Raw genomic sequence first — 22,240 nt, 5'->3', positions numbered from 1 at the left:
TGCCCTAGAGCCCCCCTTCGCCCCCCCCCAGCACCCACCGGCTGCCCTAGAGCCCCCCTTCGCCCCCCAGCACCCTTTGGGTGCCCTAGAGCCCCCCTTCCCCCCCCAGCACCCTTTGGGTGACCCAGAACCCCCCTTCGCCCCCCCAGCACCCACCGGCTGCCCTAGAGCCCCCCTTCCCCCCCCCAGCACCCTTTGGGTGCCCTAGAGCCCCCCTTCGCCCCCCCCCAGCACCCACCGGCTGCCCTAGAGCCCCCCTTCCCCCCCCCAGCACCCTTTGGGTGCCCTAGAGCCCCCCTTCGCCCCCCAGCACCCTTTGGGTGCCCTAGAGCCCCCCTTCCCCCCCCCAGCACCCTTTGGGTGCCCTAGAGCCCCCCTTCCCCCCCCCAGCACCCTTTGGGTGCCCTAGAGCCCCCCCCTTGGGCCCCAGCCAGCGCCCCCCGGGTGCCCCCCACCCCCCCCAGCCCCCCACCCCCTTACCGGCGGGGGGGGGCGGGGGGCCGGGCCCCCCCACCTCGCCCAGGGGCAGGACGTAGACGTCGGGCAGGGAGGGGGAGGGGGAGGACGACGTCTCCTCGGGCGGCGGCGTGAACTCCCCGGAGTCTTCCTCACCCTCGGGGTTCTCGAACTCCTGGGGCCCCCCCGGGGTGGGGGTTTGGGGGGGGGGGAGGGGGGTTAGAGGTGGCCCGACCCCTCCCCCACCCCCCAGCGGGATTTGGGGGGGGGGGGGCTCACCTTGAAGCCGACGTCGCCCCGTTTGCAGCAGAGGCAGGTGAGGAGGAGGAGGACGAAGGCCACCAGCCCCGAGCAGGAGATGAGCACCACGGCGTAGGGGGGGGGCAGCGACCCCCGCCCCGGGGGGAGGCTCCCTGGGGGGGGGAGGGGGGGCAAGTAGTTTTGGGGGGGAGGGGGCTCCCTCGTGGTGGGGGAGGGCCCGGGGGGTGGGAGCGGGGGTGGTGTTGATGGGGGGGAGGGGGGATTTGGGGGGGGGGGCGTTGGGGTGGGGGGGGCATCCATGGGGTGACGGGGGCCCCGTGGGGCTGGGGGGGGGGGGTCCTGTGTGGGGAGGGTCCCATGGGGGGGGTGTCCCGGGGGAGTGCAAGGGGGGGTGTGTCCCAATGGGGGGTGTCTCATGGGGAGGGGGGGGGTCCCATGGGTGGGGGGGTGTCCCAAGGGTGGGGGGGTATCAAGGAGGGGGTCCCAAAGGTGGGGGTGTCTCATGGGTGGGGGGGTCCCATGGGTGGGGGGTGTCTCATGGGTTGGGGGGTCCCATGGGTGGGGGGGGTCTCAATGAGGGGGGTCCCATGGGTGGGGGGCTTTCAATGGTGGGGGGTCCCAATGGGGAGGGGTCTCAAGGGGGGGATCCCAAGGGGGGGTCCTATGGGTGTGGGGGTCCCAAGGGGGGGTGTCTCATGGCGAGGGGGGGTCCCATGGGTGGGTGGGGGTCCCAAGGGTGGGGGGGTATCAAGGAGGGGGTCCTAAAGGTGGGGGGTCCCAATGGGGAGGGGTCTCAAGCGGGGGTGTCTCAAGGGGCGGGGGGTCGCCAAGCGTCGGGGGGGGAGGGGGTGCCCCCCATGGGCCCGATCCTGCGCCGGGACGCGTTGGGGGTGCCCGGACGCCTGGGTTCCCCCCCAACCCCCCCCTCCTTTTCCAAACCGGGGGGTGGGGGGGGGGTGGGGGGGGCACAGCGGGGCGGGGGGCGCGGGGGGGCTGGGTCTGCAGACAATGGGGGGGGGCTGGGGCCAGGGGAAGGGGGGGGAGATGGGGACAATGGGGGGGGCAGCGACACCGCGGGGGGGGGATGGGACACCGGGGGGAGGGGGGAGGGGGGGATGACTGCGGGAGGGACAATGGGGGGGGGTCGGGGACACCGGGGGGGGGTCGGCGACAAGGCGGGGGGGGATGAGATGGCGGGGGGGGGGGAACACAGGACAGAGGGACAAGGGGGCCACAGCAGGGACAGACGGACGTGGGGATGGAGGGACAGACGTGGGGACGGATGGATGGGGGGGGGGGATGGACAGACATGGGGATGGAGGGACGGACGTGGGGACAGACGGACGTGGGGACGGAGGGGTGGGCGGAAGGACGGACGGACGGACGTGGTGGTGGGTGGGCGTGGGGACGGACGGACAGATGGATGGATGGACGGACAGACAGACGTGGTGATGGGTGGGCATGGGGACAGACGGACGAACGGATGGATGGACGGACAGACAGATGGGGGGATGGGTGGGCATGGGGACGGACGGACAAACGGATGGGTGGGTGGATGGACAGACAGATGTGGGGATGGGTGGGCATGCGGACGGATGGACAGACAGACAGATGGGTGCGTGGATGGATAGGTGGACGGACGGACAGACAGATGTGGGGATGGGTGGGCATGGGGACGGACGGGCAGGTGTGTGGATGGAGGGACGGACAGACGGACAGGTGTGGTGGGCAGGGGGATGGAGGGGCAGAGAGGCGGACGGACAGACGGACAGACGGCCGGCTGGCTGGGTGGGTGGGTGGGATGTGGTGATGGGGGGGGGGGGGCATGGGGACGGACGGACGGAGGGACGGACGGATGGATGGATGGACGGACGGACGGACGGACGGACGGACGGACGGCGGCCGGGGGCGCAGGACTCACCGCGGGGCGGGGGGGCCCCCAGGGCGCCGGGGGGCCCGAGCGAGGCCATGGCGGCGGCGGCGGCGGCGGCGGCGGGGGGGGGCAGGAGGGGGGGGGGGCCCCGGCCGCCGCATCCCGACCCCCGCTGGGGCCCTAACGGGGGGCGGGGGGGGCGGGCCCCGGGCGGGGGGGGGGCGGCCCGGGCGGGGGGGGGGCGGCCGGGGCCATCCTGGGGGGGGGAGGGGGGAAAAAAGAGGGGGGGGGGAACGATGGGGGGGGGCTAGAAGAGCAGGTGGGGGGACAAAGGGGGGGAGGATGGGGGACAAGGGGGGGCCTTTAAATGGGGTGGGGGGGCTGTAAATGGGGCGGGGGGGCAATTGGGGGGCTGTAAATGGGGCGAGGGGGAAATAGGGGGGCTGTAAATGGGGCGGGGGGTCTCGGGGGGGCCCCGGGGGGGTCCCGGGGGGGGGTCGGGGCGGCGGAGGCGGCCGAGGAGCCGCCGGTGCGGCCGTGCGGGAGCGCTGCTGCCCCCCCCCGCCCCGGCCCCCCCGGCCCCGCCCCGCCGGCCGCCGCTTCCTATTGGTGGTTGGAGCTGTCAGTCCGGGCGTGGCCCCGCCTCCCGGCGCGGGGCGGGGCGCGGGATGCAGGGGGTTGCCATGGCGACGGGGCTGGGTACCACGGGGGGCGGGGCGGGGGGGGGCCGAGAGGCGGGGAGGGGACAATGGGGGGGCGGGGGGGGACATGGGGGGGCTGAGGGGGGCTGAGGGGGGCTGGGGGGACACGTCGGGGGGGAAATGGGGGGGCACAAAATGGCACGGGGGGGACACGGAGGGATGAGGGCGCAGGGGGGATGCAAGGGGAGATGGGGGGCACTGGGTGGGCACTGGGGGGCACTGGGGGGCACTGGGGAGACACTGGGGGGACACTGGGTGACACGGGGGGACACTGGAGGCACTGGGGGGCACTGGGGGGACATTGGCGGGGCACTGGGGGGACACTGGGTGACACGGGGGACACTGGGGGCACTGGGGGGGCACTGGGCGGACACTGGGGGGCACTGGGGGACACTGGGGGACACTGGGGGGACACTGGGTGACACGGGGGGACACTGGAGGCACTGGGGGGCACTGGGGGGACATTGGCGGGGCACTGGGGGGACACTGGGTGACACGGGGGGACACTGGGGGGACATTGGGGGGGCACTGGGGGGACACTGGGTGACACTGGGGGGCACTGGGGGACACTGGGGGGACACTGGGGGACACGGGGGGACACTGGGGGCACTGGGGGGAAATGGGGGGATACTGGGGGACACTGGGGGCACTGGGGGGACATTGGGGGGGCACTGGGTGACACGGGGGGACACTGGGGGCACTAGGGGACACTGGGGGACACTGGGGGGACATTAGGGGGGACACTGGGGGGACACTGGGTGACACGGGGGACACTGGGGGACACTGGGGAGACACAGGGGGGACACTGGGGGACATTGGGGGGGCACTGGGGGGACACTGGGGGGGAAACTGGGGGGCACTGGGGGGACACTGGGTGACACGGGGGGACACTGGGGGCACTGGGGGGACACTGGGGTCACTGGGGGGGACACTGGGGGGACACGGGGCGGCACTGGGGAGGCACTGGGGGACACTGGGGGGACACGGGGGGGCAGTGGAGGGACACTGGGGGGACACTGGGGGCACTGGGGGACACTGGGGGGACACGGGGCGGCACTGGGGAGGCACTGGGGGACACTGGGGGGGCACTGGGGGGCCATGGTGGGAGAGGGAGGGGCCACAGGGGTCACCACGCCCTTGAGCCGGGCTACGCCCAGCGCGTCCCCCGTGGCCGGTGGCCCTGGGGTGCCCCGTCCGCCCCCCCCCCACCCCCAGCCTCCCCTGCTGGGGTCACCAGTGACTCCAGTTCACCCTCACTGGGAGCCCAGGAGGCTGAGAGGGTCCCACCAGTGACACCCCCCACCCCGTGACACCGCCCGGGCTGGTGACAGGACACCGGGATGTGACTGGTGTGGGGAACCCAGGGCCCTCAGGGACCCCCCTCCTGCGCCCCGAACCGCCGTCCCCGGGTGTCCTGTGTCCCCTCCGACTGTCCCTGAGTGCCCTGTGCCCCCTCCGACTGTCCCTGAGTGCCCTGTGTCCCCTCCGACTGTCCCTGAGTGTCCTGTGTCCCTCCGACTGTCCCCTGAGTGCCCTGTGCCCCCTCCGACTGTCCCCTGAGTGCCCTGTGCCCCTCCGACTGTCACCTGAGTGTCCTGTGTCCCTCCGACTGTCCCTGAGTGCCCTGTGCCCCCTCCGACTGTCCCTGAGTGTCCTGTGTCCCTCCGACTGTCCCTGGGTGTCCTGTGTCCCCTCCGACTGTCCCCTGAGTGTCCTGTGTCCCCTCCGACTGTCCCTGAGTGCCCTGTGCCCCTCCGACTGTCCCCAGAGTGCCCTGTGCCCCCTCCGACTGTCCCTGAGTGTCCTGTGTCCCTCCGACTGTCCCTGAGTGTCCTGTGTCCCTCCGACTGTCCCCTGAGTGTCCTGTGTCCCCTCCGACTGTCCCTGAGTGCCCTGTGCCCCTCCGACTGTCCCCAGAGTGCCCTGTGCCCCCTCCGACTGTCCCCGGGTGTCCTGTGTCCCTCCGACTGTCCCTGAGTGCCCTGTGTCCCTCCGACTGTCCCTGAGTGCCCTGTGCCCCCTCCGACTGTCCCCTGAGTGTCCTGTGTCCCCTCCGACTGTCCCTGAGTGCCCTGTGCCCCCTCCGACTGTCCCCTGAGTGTCCTGTGCCCCTCCGACTGTCCCCTGAGTGTCCTGTGTCCCCTCCGACTGTCCCTGAGTGCCCTGTGCCCCCTCCGACTGTCCCTGGGTGTCCTGTGCCCCCTCCGACTGTCCCCTGAGTGTCCTGTGCCCCTCCGACTGTCCCCTGAGTGCCCTGTGTCCCCTCCGACTGTCCCTGAGTGCCCTGTGTCCCTCCGACTGTCCCTGAGTGCCCTGTGCCCCTCCGACTGTCCCCTGAGTGCCCTGTGCCCCCTCCGACTGTCCCTGAGTGCCCTGTGCCCCTCCGACTGTCCCTGAGTGTCCTGTGCCCCCTCCGACTGTCCCCTGAGTGTCCTGTGTCCCCTCCGACTGTCCCTGAGTGCCCTGTGCCCCCTCCGACTGTCCCTGGGTGTCCTGTGCCCCCTCCGACTGTCCCCTGAGTGTCCTGTGCCCCTCCGAATGTCCCCTGAGTGCCCTGTGTCCCCTCCGACTGTCCCTGAGTGCCCTGTGTCCCTCCGACTGTCCCTGAGTGCCCTGTGCCCCCTCCGACTGTCCCTGAGTGCCCTGTGTCCCCTCCGACTGTCCGCTGAGTGTCCTGTGCCCCCTCCGACTGTCCCTGAGTGCCCTGTGCCCCCTCCGACTGTCCCCGGGTGCCCTGTGCCCCCTCCGACTGTCCCTGAGTGTCCTGTGTCCCTCCGACTGTCCCTGAGTGTCCTGTGCCCCCTCCGACTGTCCCTGAGTGTCCTGTGTCCCTCCGACTGTCCCCTGAGTGCCCTGTGCCCCCTCCGACTGTCCCTGAGTGCCCTGTGTCCCTCCGACTGTCCCCAGAGTGCCCTGTGCCCCCTCCGACTGTCCCTGAGTGTCCTGTGCCCCCTCCGACTGTCCCTGAGTGTCCTGTGTCCCTCCGACTGTCCCTGGGTGTCCTGTGTCCCCTCCGACTGTCCCCGGGTGTCCTGTGCCCCCTCCGACTGTCCCTGAGTGCCCTGTGCCCCCTCCGACTGTCCCTGGGTGTCCTGTGCCCCCTCCGACTGTCCCCTGAGTGTCCTGTGCCCCTCCGACTGTCCCCCGGGTGCCCTGTGTCCCCTCCGACTGTCCCTGAGTGCCCTGTGCCCCTCCGACTGTCCCTGAGTGCCCTGTGTCCCTCCGACTGTCCGCTGAGTGTCCTGTGCCCCCTCCGACTGTCCCTGAGTGCCCTGTGTCCCCTCCGACTGTCCCTGAGTGCCCTGTGTCCCTCCGACTGTCCCCTGAGTGCCCTGTGTCCCTCCGACTGTCCCTGAGTGCCCTGTGTCCCCTCCAACTGTCCCTGAGTGCCCTGTGCCCCTCCGACTGTCCCTGAGTGTCCTGTGTCCCTCCGACTGTCCGCTGAGTGTCCTGTGTCCCCTCCGACTGTCCCCTGAGTGCCCTGTGTCCCTCCGACTGTCCCTGAGTGCCCTGTGCCCCCTCCGACTGTCCCTGAGTGTCCTGTGCCCCCTCCGACTGTCCCCTGAGTGCCCTGTGTCCCCTCCGACTGTCCCTGAGTGCCCTGTGTCCCTCCGACTGTCCCCTGAGTGCCCTGTGTCCCCTCCGACTCTCCCCTGAGTGTCCTGTGCCCCCTCCGACTGTCCCTGAGTGCCCTGTGCCCCTCCGACTGTCCCTGAGTGTCCTGTGCCCCCTCCGACTGTCCCTGAATGTCCTGTGCCCCCTCCGACTGTCCCCTGAGTGCCCTGTGTCCCCTCCGACTGTCCCTGAGTGCCCTGTGTCCCTCCGACTGTCCCCTGAGTGCCCTGTGTCCCCTCCGACTGTCCCTGAGTGCCCTGTGTCCCTCCGACTGTCCGCTGAGTGTCCTGTGCCCCCTCCGACTGTCCCTGAGTGCCCTGTGCCCCTCCGACTGTCCCTGAGTGCCCTGTGCCCCCTCCGACTGTCCCCTGAGTGTCCTGTGCCCCTCCGACTGTCCCTGAGTGTCCTGTGCCCCCTCCGACTGTCCCTGAGTGCCCTGTGCCCCTCCGACTGTCCCTGAGTGCCCTGTGCCCCCTCCGACTGTCCCCTGAGTGTCCTGTGCCCCTCCGACTGTCCCCTGAGTGCCCTGTGCCCCCTCCGACTGTCCCTGAGTGTCCTGTGTCCCTCCGACTGTCCCCTGAGTGCCCTGTGTCCCCTCCGACTGTCCCCTGAGTGTCCTGTGCCCCCTCCGACTGTCCCTGAGTGCCCTGTGTCCCTCCGACTGTCCCTGAGTGCCCTGTGTCCCCTCCGACTGTCCCCGGGTGCCCTGTGCCCCCTCCGACTGTCCCTGAGTGTCCTGTGTCCCCTCCGACTGTCCCCGGGTGCCCTGTGCCCCCTCCGACTGTCCCTGAGTGCCCTGTGCCCCCTCCGACTGTCCCTGAGTGCCCTGTGCCCCCTCCGACTGTCCCCTGAGTGTCCTGTGTCCCTCCGACTGTCCCTGAGTGTCCTGTGCCCCCTCCGACTGTCCCTGAGTGTCCTGTGTCCCTCCGACTGTCCGCTGAGTGTCCTGTGCCCCCTCCGACTGTCCCTGAGTGTCCTGTGTCCCTCCGACTGTCCCTGAGTGTCCTGTGCCCCCTCCGACTGTCCCTGAGTGTCCTGTGTCCCTCCGACTGTCCCCGAGTGTCCTGTGTCCCTCCGACTGTCCCTGGGTGTCCTGTGCCCCCTCCGACTGTCCCTGAATGTCCTGTGTCCCCTCCGACTGTCCCTGAGTGTCCTGTGCCCCCTCCGACTGTCCCCGGGTGTCCTGTGTCCCCTCCGACTGTCCCCGGGTGCCCTGTGCCCCCTCCGACTGTCCCTGAGTGTCCTGTGTCCCCTCCGACTGTCCCTGAGTGTCCTGTGTCCCTCCGACTGTCCCTGAGTGTCCTGTGCCCCCTCCGACTGTCCCTGAGTGTCCTGTGTCCCTCCGACTGTCCGCTGAGTGTCCTGTGCCCCCTCCGACTGTCCCTGAGTGTCCTGTGTCCCTCCGACTGTCCCTGAGTGTCCTGTGTCCCCTCCGACTGTCCCTGAGTGCCCTGTGTCCCTCCGACTGTCCCTGAGTGTCCTGTGTCCCTCCGACTGTCCCCGAGTGTCCTGTGTCCCTCCGACTGTCCCTGGGTGTCCTGTGCCCCCTCCGACTGTCCCTGAGTGCCCTGTGTCCCTCCGACTGTCCCTGAGTGCCCTGTGTCCCCTCCGACTGTCCCTGAGTGCCCTGTGTCCCTCCGACTGTCCCCGAGTGTCCTGTGTCCCTCCGACTGTCCCTGGGTGTCCTGTGCCCCCTCCGACTGTCCCTGAGTGCCCTGTGTCCCTCCGACTGTCCCTGAGTGTCCTGTGTCCCCTCCGACTGTCCCTGAGTGCCCTGTGTCCCTCCGACTGTCCCTGAGTGTCCTGTGTCCCCTCCGACTGTCCCCGAGTGTCCTGTGTCCCTCCGACTGTCCCTGAGTGTCCTGTGTCCCCTCCGACTGTCCCCGAGTGTCCTGTGTCCCTCCGACTGTCCCTGGGTGCCCTGTGTCCCCTCCGACTGTCCCTGAGTGCCCTGTGCCCCCTCCGACTGTCCCCTGAGTGTCCTGTGCCCCCTCCGACTGTCCCTGGGTGTCCTGTGTCCCTCCGACTGTCCCTGAGTGCCCTGTGTCCCTCCGACTGTCCCTGGGTGTCCTGTGTCCCCTCCGACTGTCCCCTGAGTGTCCTGTGCCCCCTCCGACTGTCCCTGAGTGTCCTGTGTCCCTCCGACTGTCCCTGAGTGCCCTGTGCCCCCTCCGACTGTCCCCGGGTGTCCTGTGTCCCCTCCGACTGTCCCCTGAATGTCCTGTGCCCCCTCCGACTGTCCCTGAGTGCCCTGTGTCCCTCCGACTGTCCCTGGGTGTCCTGTGTCCCCTCCGACTGTCCCCTGAGTGTCCTGTGCCCCCTCCGACTGTCCCCGAGTGCCCTGTGCCCCCTCCGACTGTCCCTGGGTGTCCTGTGTCCCTCCGACTGTCCCCGGGTGTCCTGTGCCCCCTCCGACTGTCCCTGAGTGTCCTGTGTCCCTCCGACTGTCCCCTGAGTGTCCTGTGTCCCCTCCGACTGTCCCTGGGTGTCCTGTGCCCCCTCCGACTGTCCCTGAGTGTCCTGTGTCCCTCCGACTGTCCCTGAGTGCTCTGTGTCCCTCTGACTGTCCCTGAGTGCTCTGTGTCCCTCCGACTGTCCCTGAGTGTCCTGTGTCCCCTCCGACCGTCACTGAGTGTCCTGTGTCCCCTCCGACTGTCCCCTGAGTGTCCTGTGTCCCCTCCGACTGTCCCCTGAGTGCCCTGTGCCCCTCCGACTGTCCCTGAGTGTCCTGTGCCCCCTCCGACTGTCCCTGAGTGTCCTGTGTCCCTCCGACTGTCCCCGAGTGTCCTGTGTCCCTCCGACTGTCCCTGAATGTCCTGTGTCCCCTCCGACTGTCCCTGAGTGTCCTGTGCCCCCTCCGACTGTCCCCGGGTGTCCTGTGTCCCCTCCGACTGTCCCCGGGTGCCCTGTGCCCCCTCCGACTGTCCCTGAGTGTCCTGTGTCCCCTCCGACTGTCCCTGAGTGCCCTGTGTCCCTCCGACTGTCCCTGAGTGTCCTGTGCCCCCTCCGACTGTCCCTGAGTGTCCTGTGTCCCTCCGACTGTCCGCTGAGTGTCCTGTGCCCCCTCCGACTGTCCCTGAGTGTCCTGTGTCCCTCCGACTGTCCCTGAGTGTCCTGTGTCCCCTCCGACTGTCCCTGAGTGTCCTGTGTCCCTCCGACTGTCCCCGAGTGTCCTGTGTCCCTCCGACTGTCCCTGGGTGTCCTGTGCCCCCTCCGACTGTCCCTGAATGTCCTGTGTCCCCTCCGACTGTCCCTGAGTGTCCTGTGTCCCCTCCGACTGTCCCTGAGTGCCCTGTGTCCCTCCGACTGTCCCTGAGTGTCCTGTGTCCCCTCCGACTGTCCCCGAGTGTCCTGTGTCCCTCCGACTGTCCCTGAGTGTCCTGTGTCCCCTCCGACTGTCCCCGGGTGTCCTGTGTCCCTCCGACTGTCCCTGGGTGTCCTGTGTCCCCTCCGACTGTCCCTGAGTGCCCTGTGCCCCCTCCGACTGTCCCCTGAGTGTCCTGTGCCCCCTCCGACTGTCCCTGGGTGTCCTGTGTCCTTCTGACTGTCCCTGGGTGTCCTGTGTCCCTCCGACTGTCCCTGAGTGCCCTGTGTCCCTCCGACTGTCCCTGGGTGTCCTGTGTCCCCTCCGACTGTCCCCTGAGTGTCCTGTGCCCCCTCCGACTGTCCCTGAGTGCCCTGTGCCCCCTCCGACTGTTCCTGAGTGCCCTGTGTCCCTCCGACTGTCCCTGAGTGCCCTGTGTCCCCTCCGACTGTCCCCTGAGTGTCCTGTGCCCCCTCCGACTGTCCCCGAGTGCCCTGTGCCCCCTCCGACTGTCCCTGGGTGTCCTGTGTCCCTCCGACTGTCCCCGGGTGTCCTGTGCCCCCTCCGACTGTCCCTGAGTGTCCTGTGTCCCTCCGACTGTCCCCTGAGTGTCCTGTGCCCCCTCCGACTGTCCCCGAGTGCCCTGTGTCCCTCCGACTGTCCCTGAGTGTCCTGTGTCCCCTCCGACCGTCACTGAGTGTCCTGTGCCCCCTCCGACTGTCCCCAGAGTGCCCTGTGCCCCCTCCGACTGTCCCCTGAGTGCCCTGTGCCCCCTCCGACTGTCCCTGAGTGCCCTGTGTCCCCTCCGACTGTCCCTGAGTGTCCTGTGCCCCTCCGACTGTCCCCTGAGTGCCCTGTGCCCCTCCGACTGTCACCTGAGTGTCCTGTGTCCCTCCGACTGTCCCTGAGTGCCCTGTGCCCCCTCCGACTGTCCCTGAGTGTCCTGTGTCCCTCCGACTGTCCTTGAGTGTCCTGTGCCCCCTCCGACTGTCCCCGAGTGTCCTGTGCCCCTCCGACTGTCCCCTGAGTGCCCTGTGCCCCTCCGACTGTCACCTGAGTGTCCTGTGTCCCTCCGACTGTCCCTGAGTGTCCTGTGCCCCCTCCGACTGTCCCTGAGTGTCCTGTGTCCCTCCGACTGTCCGCTGAGTGTCCTGTGCCCCCTCCGACTGTCCCTGAGTGTCCTGTGTCCCTCCGACTGTCCCTGAGTGTCCTGTGTCCCCTCCGACTGTCCCTGAGTGCCCTGTGTCCCTCCGACTGTCCCTGAGTGTCCTGTGTCCCTCCGACTGTCCCCGAGTGTCCTGTGTCCCTCCGACTGTCCCTGGGTGTCCTGTGCCCCCTCCGACTGTCCCTGAGTGCCCTGTGTCCCTCCGACTGTCCCTGAGTGTCCTGTGTCCCCTCCGACTGTCCCTGAGTGCCCTGTGTCCCTCCGACTGTCCCTGAGTGTCCTGTGTCCCCTCCGACTGTCCCCGAGTGTCCTGTGTCCCTCCGACTGTCCCTGAGTGTCCTGTGTCCCCTCCGACTGTCCCCGAGTGTCCTGTGTCCCTCCGACTGTCCCTGGGTGCCCTGTGTCCCCTCCGACTGTCCCTGAGTGCCCTGTGCCCCCTCCGACTGTCCCCTGAGTGTCCTGTGCCCCCTCCGACTGTCCCTGGGTGTCCTGTGTCCCCTCCGACTGTCCCTGAGTGTCCTGTGTCCCTCCGACTGTCCCTGAGTGCCCTGTGTCCCTCCGACTGTCCCTGGGTGTCCTGTGTCCCCTCCGACTGTCCCCTGAGTGTCCTGTGCCCCCTCCGACTGTCCCTGAGTGTCCTGTGTCCCTCCGACTGTCCCTGAGTGCCCTGTGCCCCCTCCGACTGTCCCCGGGTGTCCTGTGTCCCCTCCGACTGTCCCCTGAATGTCCTGTGCCCCCTCCGACTGTCCCTGAGTTCCCTGTGTCCCTCCGACTGTCCCTGGGTGTCCTGTGTCCCCTCCGACTGTCCCCTGAGTGTCCTGTGCCCCCTCCGACTGTCCCCGAGTGCCCTGTGCCCCCTCCGACTGTCCCTGGGTGTCCTGTGTCCCTCCGACTGTCCCCGGGTGTCCTGTGCCCCCTCCGACTGTCCCTGAGTGTCCTGTGTCCCTCCGACTGTCCCCTGAGTGTCCTGTGTCCCCTCCGACTGTCCCTGGGTGTCCTGTGCCCCCTCCGACTGTCCCTGAGTGTCCTGTGTCCCTCCGACTGTCCCTGAGTGCTCTGTGTCCCTCCGACTGTCCCTGAGTGTCCTGTGTCCCCTCCGACCGTCACTGAGTGTCCTGTGCCCCCTCCGACTGTCCCCTGAGTGTCCTGTGTCCCCTCCGACTGTCCCCTGAGTGCCCTGTGTCCCTCCGACTGTCCCTGAGTGTCCTGTGTCCCCTCCGACCGTCACTGAGTGTCCTGTGCCCCCTCCGACTGTCCCCAGAGTGCCCTGTGCCCCCTCCGACTGTCCCCTGAGTGCCCTGTGCCCCCTCCGACTGTCCCTGAGTGCCCTGTGTCCCCTCCGACTGTCCCTGAGTGTCCTGTGCCCCTCCGACTGTCCCCTGAGTGCCCTGTGCCCCTCCGACTGTCCCCTGAGTGTCCTGTGTCCCTCCGACTGTCCCTGAGTGCCCTGTGCCCCCTCCGACTGTCCCTGAGTGCCCTGTGCCCCCTCCGACTGTCCCTGAGTGTCCTGTGTCCCTCCGACTGTCCCTGAGTGCCCTGTGCCCCCTCCGACTGTCCCTGAGTGTCCTGTGTCCCCTCCGACTGTCCCTGAGTGTCCTGTGTCCCTCCGACTGTCCCTGAGTGTCCTGTGCCCCCTCCGACTGTCCCTGAGTGTCCTGTGTCCCTCCGACTGTCCCTGAGTGTCCTGTGCCCCCTCCGACTGTCCCTGAGTGCCCTGTGCCCCCTCCGACTGTCCCTGGGTGCCCTGTGTCCCCTCCGACTGTCCCCTGAGTGTCCTGTGCCCCCTCTGACTGTCCCCGAGTGCCCTGTGCCCCCTCCGACTGTCCCTGGGTGTCCTGTGTCCCTCCGACTGTCCCCGGGTGTCCTGTGCCCCCTCCGACTGTCCCTGAGTGTCCTGTGTCCCTCCGACTGTCCCCTGAGTGTCCTGTGCCCCCTCCGACTGTCCCTGAGTGCCCTGTGCCCCCTCCGACTGTCCCTGAGTGTCCTGTGTCCCTCCGACTGTCCCTGAGTGTCCTGTGCCCCCTCCGACTGTCCCTGAGTGCCCTGTGCCCCCTCCGACTGTCCCTGGGTGCCCTGTGTCCCCTCCGACTGTCCCCTGAGTGTCCTGTGCCCCCTCCGACTGTCCCCGAGTGCCCTGTGCCCCCTCCGACTGTCCCTGGGTGTCCTGTGTCCCTCCGACTGTCCCCGGGTGTCCTGTGCCCCCTCCGACTGTCCCTGAGTGTCCTGTGTCCCTCCGACTGTCCCCTGAGTGTCCTGTGCCCCCTCCGACTGTCCCCGAGTGCCCTGTGTCCCTCCGACTGTCCCTGAGTGTCCTGTGCCCCCTCCGACTGTCCCCAGAGTGCCCTGTGCCCCCTCCGACTGTCCCCTGAGTGCCCTGTGCCCCCTCCGACTGTCCCTGAGTGCCCTGTGTCCCCTCCGACTGTCCCTGAGTGTCCTGTGCCCCCTCCGACTGTCCCCTGAGTGTCCTGTGTCCCCTCCGACTGTCGCCTGAGTGCCCTGTGTCCCCTCCGACTGTCCCTGAGTGCCCTGTGTCCCTCCGACTGTCCCTGAGTGTCCTGTGCCCCCTCCGACTGTCCCCTGAGTGCCCTGTGTCCCCTCCGACTGTCCCTGAATGTCCTGTGTCCCTCCGACTGTCCCTGAGTGCCCTGTGCCCCTCCGACTGTCCCCTGAGTGTCCTGTGCCCCTCCGACTGTCACCTGAGTGTCCTGTGTCCCTCCGACTGTCCCTGAGTGCCCTGTGCCCCCTCCGACTGTCCCTGAGTGCCCTGTGCCCCCTCCGACTGTCCCTGAGTGTCCTGTGTCCCTCCGACTGTCCTTGAGTGTCCTGTGCCCCCTCCGACTGTCCCCGAGTGTCCTGTGCCCCTCCGACTGTCCCCTGAGTGCCCTGTGCCCCTCCGACTGTCACCTGAGTGTCCTGTGTCCCTCCGACTGTCCCTGAGTGTCCTGTGCCCCCTCCGACTGTCCCTGAGTGTCCTGTGTCCCTCCGACTGTCCGCTGAGTGTCCTGTGCCCCCTCCGACTGTCCCTGAGTGTCCTGTGTCCCTCCGACTGTCCCTGAGTGTCCTGTGTCCCCTCCGACTGTCCCTGAGTGCCCTGTGTCCCTCCGACTGTCCCCGAGTGTCCTGTGTCCCTCCGACTGTCCCTGGGTGTCCTGTGCCCCCTCCGACTGTCCCTGAGTGCCCTGTGTCCCTCCGACTGTCCCTGAGTGCCCTGTGTCCCCTCCGACTGTCCCTGAGTGCCCTGTGTCCCTCCGACTGTCCCCGAGTGTCCTGTGTCCCTCCGACTGTCCCTGGGTGTCCTGTGCCCCCTCCGACTGTCCCTGAGTGCCCTGTGTCCCTCCGACTGTCCCTGAGTGTCCTGTGTCCCCTCCGACTGTCCCTGAGTGCCCTGTGTCCCTCCGACTGTCCCTGAGTGTCCTGTGTCCCCTCCGACTGTCCCCGAGTGTCCTGTGTCCCTCCGACTGTCCCTGAGTGTCCTGTGTCCCCTCCGACTGTCCCCGAGTGTCCTGTGTCCCTCCGACTGTCCCTGGGTGCCCTGTGTCCCCTCCGACTGTCCCTGAGTGCCCTGTGCCCCCTCCGACTGTCCCCTGAGTGTCCTGTGCCCCCTCCGACTGTCCCTGGGTGTCCTGTGTCCCCTCCGACTGTCCCTGGGTGTCCTGTGTCCCTCCGACTGTCCCTGAGTGCCCTGTGTCCCTCCGACTGTCCCTGGGTGTCCTGTGTCCCCTCCGACTGTCCCCTGAGTGTCCTGTGCCCCCTCCGACTGTCCCTGAGTGTCCTGTGTCCCTCCGACTGTCCCTGAGTGCCCTGTGCCCCCTCCGACTGTCCCCGGGTGTCCTGTGTCCCCTCCGACTGTCCCCTGAATGTCCTGTGCCCCCTCCGACTGTCCCTGAGTGCCCTGTGTCCCTCCGACTGTCCCTGGGTGTCCTGTGTCCCCTCCGACTGTCCCCTGAGTGTCCTGTGCCCCCTCCGACTGTCCCCGAGTGCCCTGTGCCCCCTCCGACTGTCCCTGGGTGTCCTGTGTCCCTCCGACTGTCCCCGGGTGTCCTGTGCCCCCTCCGACTGTCCCTGAGTGTCCTGTGTCCCTCCGACTGTCCCCTGAGTGTCCTGTGTCCCCTCCGACTGTCCCTGGGTGTCCTGTGCCCCCTCCGACTGTCCCTGAGTGTCCTGTGTCCCTCCGACTGTCCCTGAGTGCTCTGTGTCCCTCCGACTGTCCCTGAGTGTCCTGTGTCCCCTCCGACCGTCACTGAGTGTCCTGTGCCCCCTCCGACTGTCCCCTGAGTGTCCTGTGTCCCCTCCGACTGTCCCCTGAGTGCCCTGTGTCCCTCCGACTGTCCCTGAGTGTCTGTGTCCCCTCCGACCGTCACTGAGTGTCCTGTGCCCCCTCCGACTGTCCCCAGAGTGCCCTGTGCCCCCTCCGACTGTCCCCTGAGTGCCCTGTGCCCCCTCCGACTGTCCCTGAGTGCCCTGTGTCCCCTCCGACTGTCCCTGAGTGTCCTGTGCCCCTCCGACTGTCCCCTGAGTGCCCTGTGCCCCTCCGACTGTCCCCTGAGTGTCCTGTGTCCCTCCGACTGTCCCTGAGTGCCCTGTGCCCCCTCCGACTGTCCCTGAGTGCCCTGTGCCCCCTCCGACTGTCCCTGAGTGTCCTGTGTCCCTCCGACTGTCCCTGAGTGCCCTGTGCCCCCTCCGACTGTCCCTGAGTGTCCTGTGTCCCCTCCGACTGTCCCTGAGTGTCCTGTGTCCCTCCGACTGTCCCTGAGTGTCCTGTGCCCCCTCCGACTGTCCCTGAGTGTCCTGTGTCCCTCCGACTGTCCGCTGAGTGTCCTGTGCCCCCTCCGACTGTCCCTGAGTGTCCTGTGTCCCTCCGACTGTCCCTGAGTGTCCTGTGCCCCCTCCGACTGTCCCTGAGTGTCCTGTGTCCCTCCGACTGTCCCCGAGTGTCCTGTGTCCCTCCGACTGTCCCTGAATGTCCTGTGTCCCCTCCGACTGTCCCTGAGTGTCCTGTGCCCCCTCCGACTGTCCCCGGGTGTCCTGTGTCCCCTCCGACTGTCCCCGGGTGCCCTGTGCCCCCTCCGACTGTCCCTGAGTGTCCTGTGTCCCCTCCGACTGTCCCTGAGTGTCCTGTGTCCCTCCGACTGTCCCTGAGTGTCCTGTGTCCCCTCCGACTGTCCCTGAGTGTCCTGTGTCCCTCCGACTGTCCGCTGAGTGTCCTGTGCCCCCTCCGACTGTCCCTGAGTGTCCTGTGTCCCTCCGACTGTCCCTGAGTGTCCTGTGTCCCCTCCGACTGTCCCTGAGTGTCCTGTGTCCCTCCGACTGTCCCCGAGTGTCCTGTGTCCCTCCGACTGTCCCTGGGTGTCCTGTGCCCCCTCCGACTGTCCCTGAATGTCCTGTGTCCCCTCCGACTGTCCCTGAGTGTCCTGTGTCCCCTCCGACTGTCCCTGAGTGCCCTGTGTCCCTCCGACTGTCCCTGAGTGTCCTGTGTCCCCTCCGACTGTCCCCGAGTGTCCTGTGTCCCTCCGACTGTCCCTGAGTGTCCTGTGTCCCCTCCGACTGTCCCCGAGTGTCCTGTGTCCCTCCGACTGTCCCTGAGTGCCCTGTGTCCCCTCCGACTGTCCCCGGGTGTCCTGTGTCCCTCCGACTGTCCCTGGGTGTCCTGTGTCCCCTCCGACTGTCCCTGAGTGCCCTGTGCCCCCTCCGACTGTCCCCTGAGTGTCCTGTGCCCCCTCCGACTGTCCCTGGGTGTCCTGTGTCCCTCCGACTGTCCCCTGAGTGTCCTGTGTCCCTCCGACTGTCCCTGAGTGCCCTGTGTCCCTCCGACTGTCCCTGGGTGTCCTGTGTCCCCTCCGACTGTCCCCTGAGTGTCCTGTGCCCCCTCCGACTGTCCCTGAGTGCCCTGTGCCCCCTCCGACTGTCCCTGAGTGCCCTGTGTCCCTCCGACTGTCCCTGGGTGCCCTGTGTCCCCTCCGACTGTCCCCTGAGTGTCCTGTGCCCCCTCCGACTGTCCCCGAGTGCCCTGTGCCCCCTCCGACTGTCCCTGGGTGTCCTGTGTCCCTCCGACTGTCCCCGGGTGTCCTGTGCCCCCTCCGACTGTCCCTGAGTGTCCTGTGTCCCTCCGACTGTCCCCTGAGTGTCCTGTGCCCCCTCCGACTGTCCCCGAGTGCCCTGTGTCCCTCCGACTGTCCCTGAGTGTCCTGTGTCCCCTCCGACCGTCACTGAGTGTCCTGTGCCCCCTCCGACTGTCCCCAGAGTGCCCTGTGCCCCCTCCGACTGTCCCCTGAGTGCCCTGTGTCCCTCCGACTGTCCCCAGAGTGCCCTGTGCCCCCTCCGACTGTCCCCTGAGTGCCCTGTGCCCCCTCCGACTGTCCCTGAGTGCCCTGTGTCCCCTCCGACTGTCCCTGAGTGTCCTGTGCCCCTCCGACTGTCACCTGAGTGTCCTGTGTCCCTCCGACTGTCACCTGAGTGTCCTGTGTCCCTCCGACTGTCCCTGAGTGCCCTGTGCCCCCTCCGACTGTCCCTGAGTGCCCTGTGCCCCCTCCGACTGTCCCTGAGTGTCCTGTGTCCCTCCGACTGTCCTTGAGTGTCCTGTGCCCCCTCCGACTGTCCCCGAGTGTCCTGTGCCCCTCCGACTGTCCCCTGAGTGCCCTGTGCCCCTCCGACTGTCACCTGAGTGTCCTGTGTCCCTCCGACTGTCCCTGAGTGCCCTGTGCCCCCTCCGACTGTCCCCTGAGTGCCCTGTGTCCCCTCCGACTGTCCCTGAGTGTCCTGTGCCCCTCCGACTGTCCCCTGAGTGCCCTGTGTCCCCTCCGACTGTCCCTGAGTGTCCTGTGCCCCTCCGACTGTCCCCGAGTGTCCTGTGCCCCTCCGACTGTCCCCTGAGTGCCCTGTGCCCCCTCCGACTGTCCCCTGAGTGCCCTGTGTCCCCTCCGACTGTCCCTGAGTGCCCTGTGTCCCTCCGACTGTCCCTGAGTGTCCTGTGTCCCCTCCGACTGTCCCTGAGTGTCCTGTGTCCCTCCGACTGTCCCTGAGTGCCCTGTGCCCCCTCCGACTGTCCCTGGGTGTCCTGTGTCCCCTCCGACTGTCCCTGAGTGCCCTGTGTCCCTCCGACTGTCCCTGAGTGCCCTGTGCCCCCTCCGACTGTCCCTGAGTGCCCTGTGCCCCCTCCGACTGTCCCCTGAGTGCCCTGTGTCCCTCCGACTGTCCCTGAGTGTCCTGTGTCCCTCCGACTGTCCCTGAGTGCCCTGTGTCCCTCCGACTGTCCCTGAGTGTCCTGTGTCCCTCCGACTGTCCCCTGAGTGCCCTGTTCCCCCTCCGACTGTCCCCTGAGTGCCCTGTGTCCCCTCCGACTGTCCCCTGAGTGTCCTGTGCCCCCTCCGACTGTCCCTGAGTGTCCTGTGTCCCTCCGACTGTCCCTGAGTGCCCTGTGCCCCCTCCGACTGTCCCCGGGTGTCCTGTGCCCCCTCCGACTGTCCCTGGGTGTCCTGTGCCCCTCCGACTGTCCCTGGGTGTCCTGTGTCCCCTCCGACTGTCCCTGAGTGCCCTGTGTCCCTCTGACTGTCCCTGGGTGTCCTGTGTCCCTCCGACTGTCCCTGAGTGCCCTGTGCCCCCTCCGACTGTCCCTGAGTGCCCTGTGTCCCTCCGACTGTCCCTGAGTGCCCTGTGCCCCCTCTGACTGTCCCTGAGTGCCCTGTGTCCCCTCCGACTGTCCCTGAGTGTCCTGTGTCCCTCCGACTGTCCCTGAATGTCCTGTGTCCCCTCCGACTGTCCCCGAGTGTCCTGTGTCCCTCCGACTGTCCCCTGAGTGCCCTGTGCCCCCTCCGACTGTCCCCTGAGTGCCCTGTGCCCCCTCCGACTGTCCCCGAGTGTCCTGTGCCCCTCCGACTGTCCCTGAGTGCCCTGTGCCCCCTCCGACTGTCCCTGGGTGTCCTGTGCCCCCTCCGACTGTCCCTGAGTGCCCTGTGCCCCCTCCGACTGTCCCTGAGTGTCCTGTGTCCCTCCGACTGTCCCTGGGTGTCCTGTGTCCCCTCCGACTGTCCCTGAGTGCCCTGTGCCCCCTCCGACTGTCCCTGGGTGTCCTGTGTCCCCTCCGACTGTCCCCTGAGTGCCCTGTGTCCCCTCCTACTGTCCCCTGAGTGCCCTGTGCCCCCTCCGACTGTCCCTGGGTGTCCTGTGTCCCCTCCTACTGTCCCTGAGTGCCCTGTGCCCCCTCCGACTGTCCCCTGAGTGCCCTGTGCCCCCTCCCTCTGTCCCTGAATGTCCTGTGTCCCTCCGACTGTCCCTGAGTGCCCTGTGCCCCCTCCGGCTGTCCCTGGGTGTCCTAAGTCCCCTCCGACTGTCCCTGAGTGTCCTGTGTCCCCTCCGACTGTCCCCGAGTGTCCTGTGTCCCTCCGACTGTCCCTGAGTGCCCTGTGCCCCCTCCGACTGTCCCTGGGTGTCCTAAGTCCCCTCCGACTGTCCCTGAGTGTCCTGTGCCCCCTCCGACTGTCCCTGAGTGCCCTGTGCCCCCTCCGACTGTCCCCTGAGTGCCCTGTGCCCCCTCCGACTGTCCCTGAGTGCCCTGTGTCCCCTCCGACTGTCCCTGAGTGTCCTGTGCCCCTCCGACTGTCCCCTGAGTGCCCTGTGCCCCTCCGACTGTCACCTGAGTGTCCTGTGTCCCTCCGACTGTCCCTGAGTGCCCTGTGCCCCCTCCGACTGTCCCTGAGTGCCCTGTGCCCCCTCCGACTGTCCCTGAGTGTCCTGTGTCCCTCCGACTGTCCTTGAGTGTCCTGTGCCCCCTCCGACTGTCCCCGAGTGTCCTGTGCCCCTCCGACTGTCCCCTGAGTGCCCTGTGCCCCTCCGACTGTCACCTGAGTGTCCTGTGTCCCTCCGACTGTCCCTGAGTGCCCTGTGCCCCCTCCGACTGTCCCCTGAGTGCCCTGTGTCCCCTCCGACTGTCCCTGAGTGTCCTGTGCCCCTCCGACTGTCCCCTGAGTGCCCTGTGTCCCCTCCGACTGTCCCTGAGTGTCCTGTGCCCCTCCGACTGTCCCCTGAGTGCCCTGTGTCCCCTCCGACTGTCCCTGAGTGTCCTGTGCCCCTCCGACTGTCCCCGAGTGTCCTGTGCCCCTCCGACTGTCCCCTGAGTGCCCTGTGCCCCCTCCGACTGTCCCCTGAGTGCCCTGTGTCCCCTCCGACTGTCCCTGAGTGCCCTGTGTCCCTCCGACTGTCCCTGAGTGTCCTGTGTCCCCTCCGACTGTCCCTGAGTGTCCTGTGTCCCTCCGACTGTCCCTGAGTGCCCTGTGCCCCCTCCGACTGTCCCTGGGTGTCCTGTGTCCCCTCCGACTGTCCCTGAGTGTCCTGTGTCCCCTCCGACTGTCCCTGAGTGCCCTGTGTCCCTCCGACTGTCCCTGAGTGCCCTGTGCCCCCTCCGACTGTCCCTGAGTGCCCTGTGCCCCCTCCGACTGTCCCCTGAGTGCCCTGTGTCCCTCCGACTGTCCCTGAGTGTCCTGTGTCCCTCCGACTGTCCCTGAGTGCCCTGTGTCCCCTCCGACTGTCCCTGAGTGTCCTGTGTCCCTCCGACTGTCCCCTGAGTGCCCTGTGTCCCCTCCGACTGTCCCCTGAGTGTCCTGTGCCCCCTCCGACTGTCCCTGAGTGTCCTGTGTCCCTCCGACTGTCCCTGAGTGCCCTGTGCCCCCTCCGACTGTCCCCGGGTGTCCTGTGCCCCCTCCGACTGTCCCTGGGTGTCCTGTGCCCCTCCGACTGTCCCTGGGTGTCCTGTGTCCCCTCCGACTGTCCCTGAGTGCCCTGTGTCCCTCTGACTGTCCCTGGGTGTCCTGTGTCCCTCCGACTGTCCCTGAGTGCCCTGTGCCCCCTCCGACTGTCCCTGAGTGCCCTGTGTCCCTCCGACTGTCCCTGAGTGCCCTGTGCCCCCTCTGACTGTCCCTGAGTGTCCTGTGCCCCCTCCGACTGTCCCTGAGTGTCCTGTGTCCCTCCGACTGTCCCTGAGTGTCCTGTGTCCCCTCCGACTGTCCCCGAGTGTCCTGTGTCCCTCCGACTGTCCCCTGAGTGCCCTGTGCCCCCTCCGACTGTCCCCTGAGTGCCCTGTGCCCCCTCCGACTGTCCCCGAGTGTCCTGTGCCCCTCCGACTGTCCCTGAGTGCCCTGTGCCCCCTCCGACTGTCCCTGGGTGTCCTGTGCCCCCTCCGACTGTCCCTGAGTGCCCTGTGCCCCCTCCGACTGTCCCTGAGTGTCCTGTGTCCCTCCGACTGTCCCTGGGTGTCCTGTGTCCCCTCCGACTGTCCCTGAGTGCCCTGTGCCCCCTCCGACTGTCCCTGGGTGTCCTGTGTCCCCTCCGACTGTCCCCTGAGTGCCCTGTGTCCCCTCCTACTGTCCCCTGAGTGCCCTGTGCCCCCTCCGACTGTCCCTGGGTGTCCTGTGTCCCCTCCTACTGTCCCTGAGTGCCCTGTGCCCCCTCCGACTGTCCCCTGAGTGCCCTGTGCCCCCTCCCTCTGTCCCTGAATGTCCTGTGTCCCTCCGACTGTCCCTGAGTGCCCTGTGCCCCCTCCGGCTGTCCCTGGGTGTCCTAAGTCCCCTCCGACTGTCCCTGAGTGTCCTGTGTCCCCTCCGACTGTCCCCGAGTGTCCTGTGTCCCTCCGACTGTCCCTGAGTGCCCTGTGCCCCCTCCGACTGTCCCTGGGTGTCCTAAGTCCCCTCCGACTGTCCCTGAGTGTCCTGTGCCCCCTCCGACTGTCCCTGAGTGCCCTGTGTCCCCTCTGACTGTCCCTGAGTGTCCTGTGTCCCTCCGACTGTCCCTGGGTGTCCTAAGTCCCCTCCGACTGTCCCTGAGTGTCCTGTGCCCCCTCCGACTGTCCCTGAGTGTCCTGTGCCCCCTCTGACTGT

General features: G+C 68.2%; 1 protein-coding gene across 1 annotated transcript; it reads right to left on the bottom strand.

The window, feature by feature from the left end:
* Nucleotides 1-480: 480 nt before the first annotated feature.
* LOC135311375 (serine/threonine-protein kinase LMTK3-like) lies at nucleotides 481-2,687 on the bottom strand (the record flags this gene model as incomplete). The annotated part of the gene is made up of 3 exons (XM_064440510.1): nucleotides 2,639-2,687; nucleotides 736-869; nucleotides 481-631 (listed from the first exon to the last, which is right to left on the bottom strand). Coding segments are annotated over exons 1-3 (334 nt in total), but the record flags the coding sequence as incomplete, so codon positions are not given.
* Between the last annotated feature and the right edge of the window lie 19,553 nt (nucleotides 2,688-22,240).

Source organism: Phalacrocorax carbo, unplaced genomic scaffold (assembly GCF_963921805.1).
Source record: "Phalacrocorax carbo unplaced genomic scaffold, bPhaCar2.1 SCAFFOLD_293, whole genome shotgun sequence".
Lineage (NCBI taxonomy): Eukaryota > Metazoa > Chordata > Aves > Suliformes > Phalacrocoracidae > Phalacrocorax > Phalacrocorax carbo.
The sequence above is the reverse complement of the archived record's forward strand: the minus strand, read 5'-3'. Positions and strand labels throughout refer to the sequence as shown.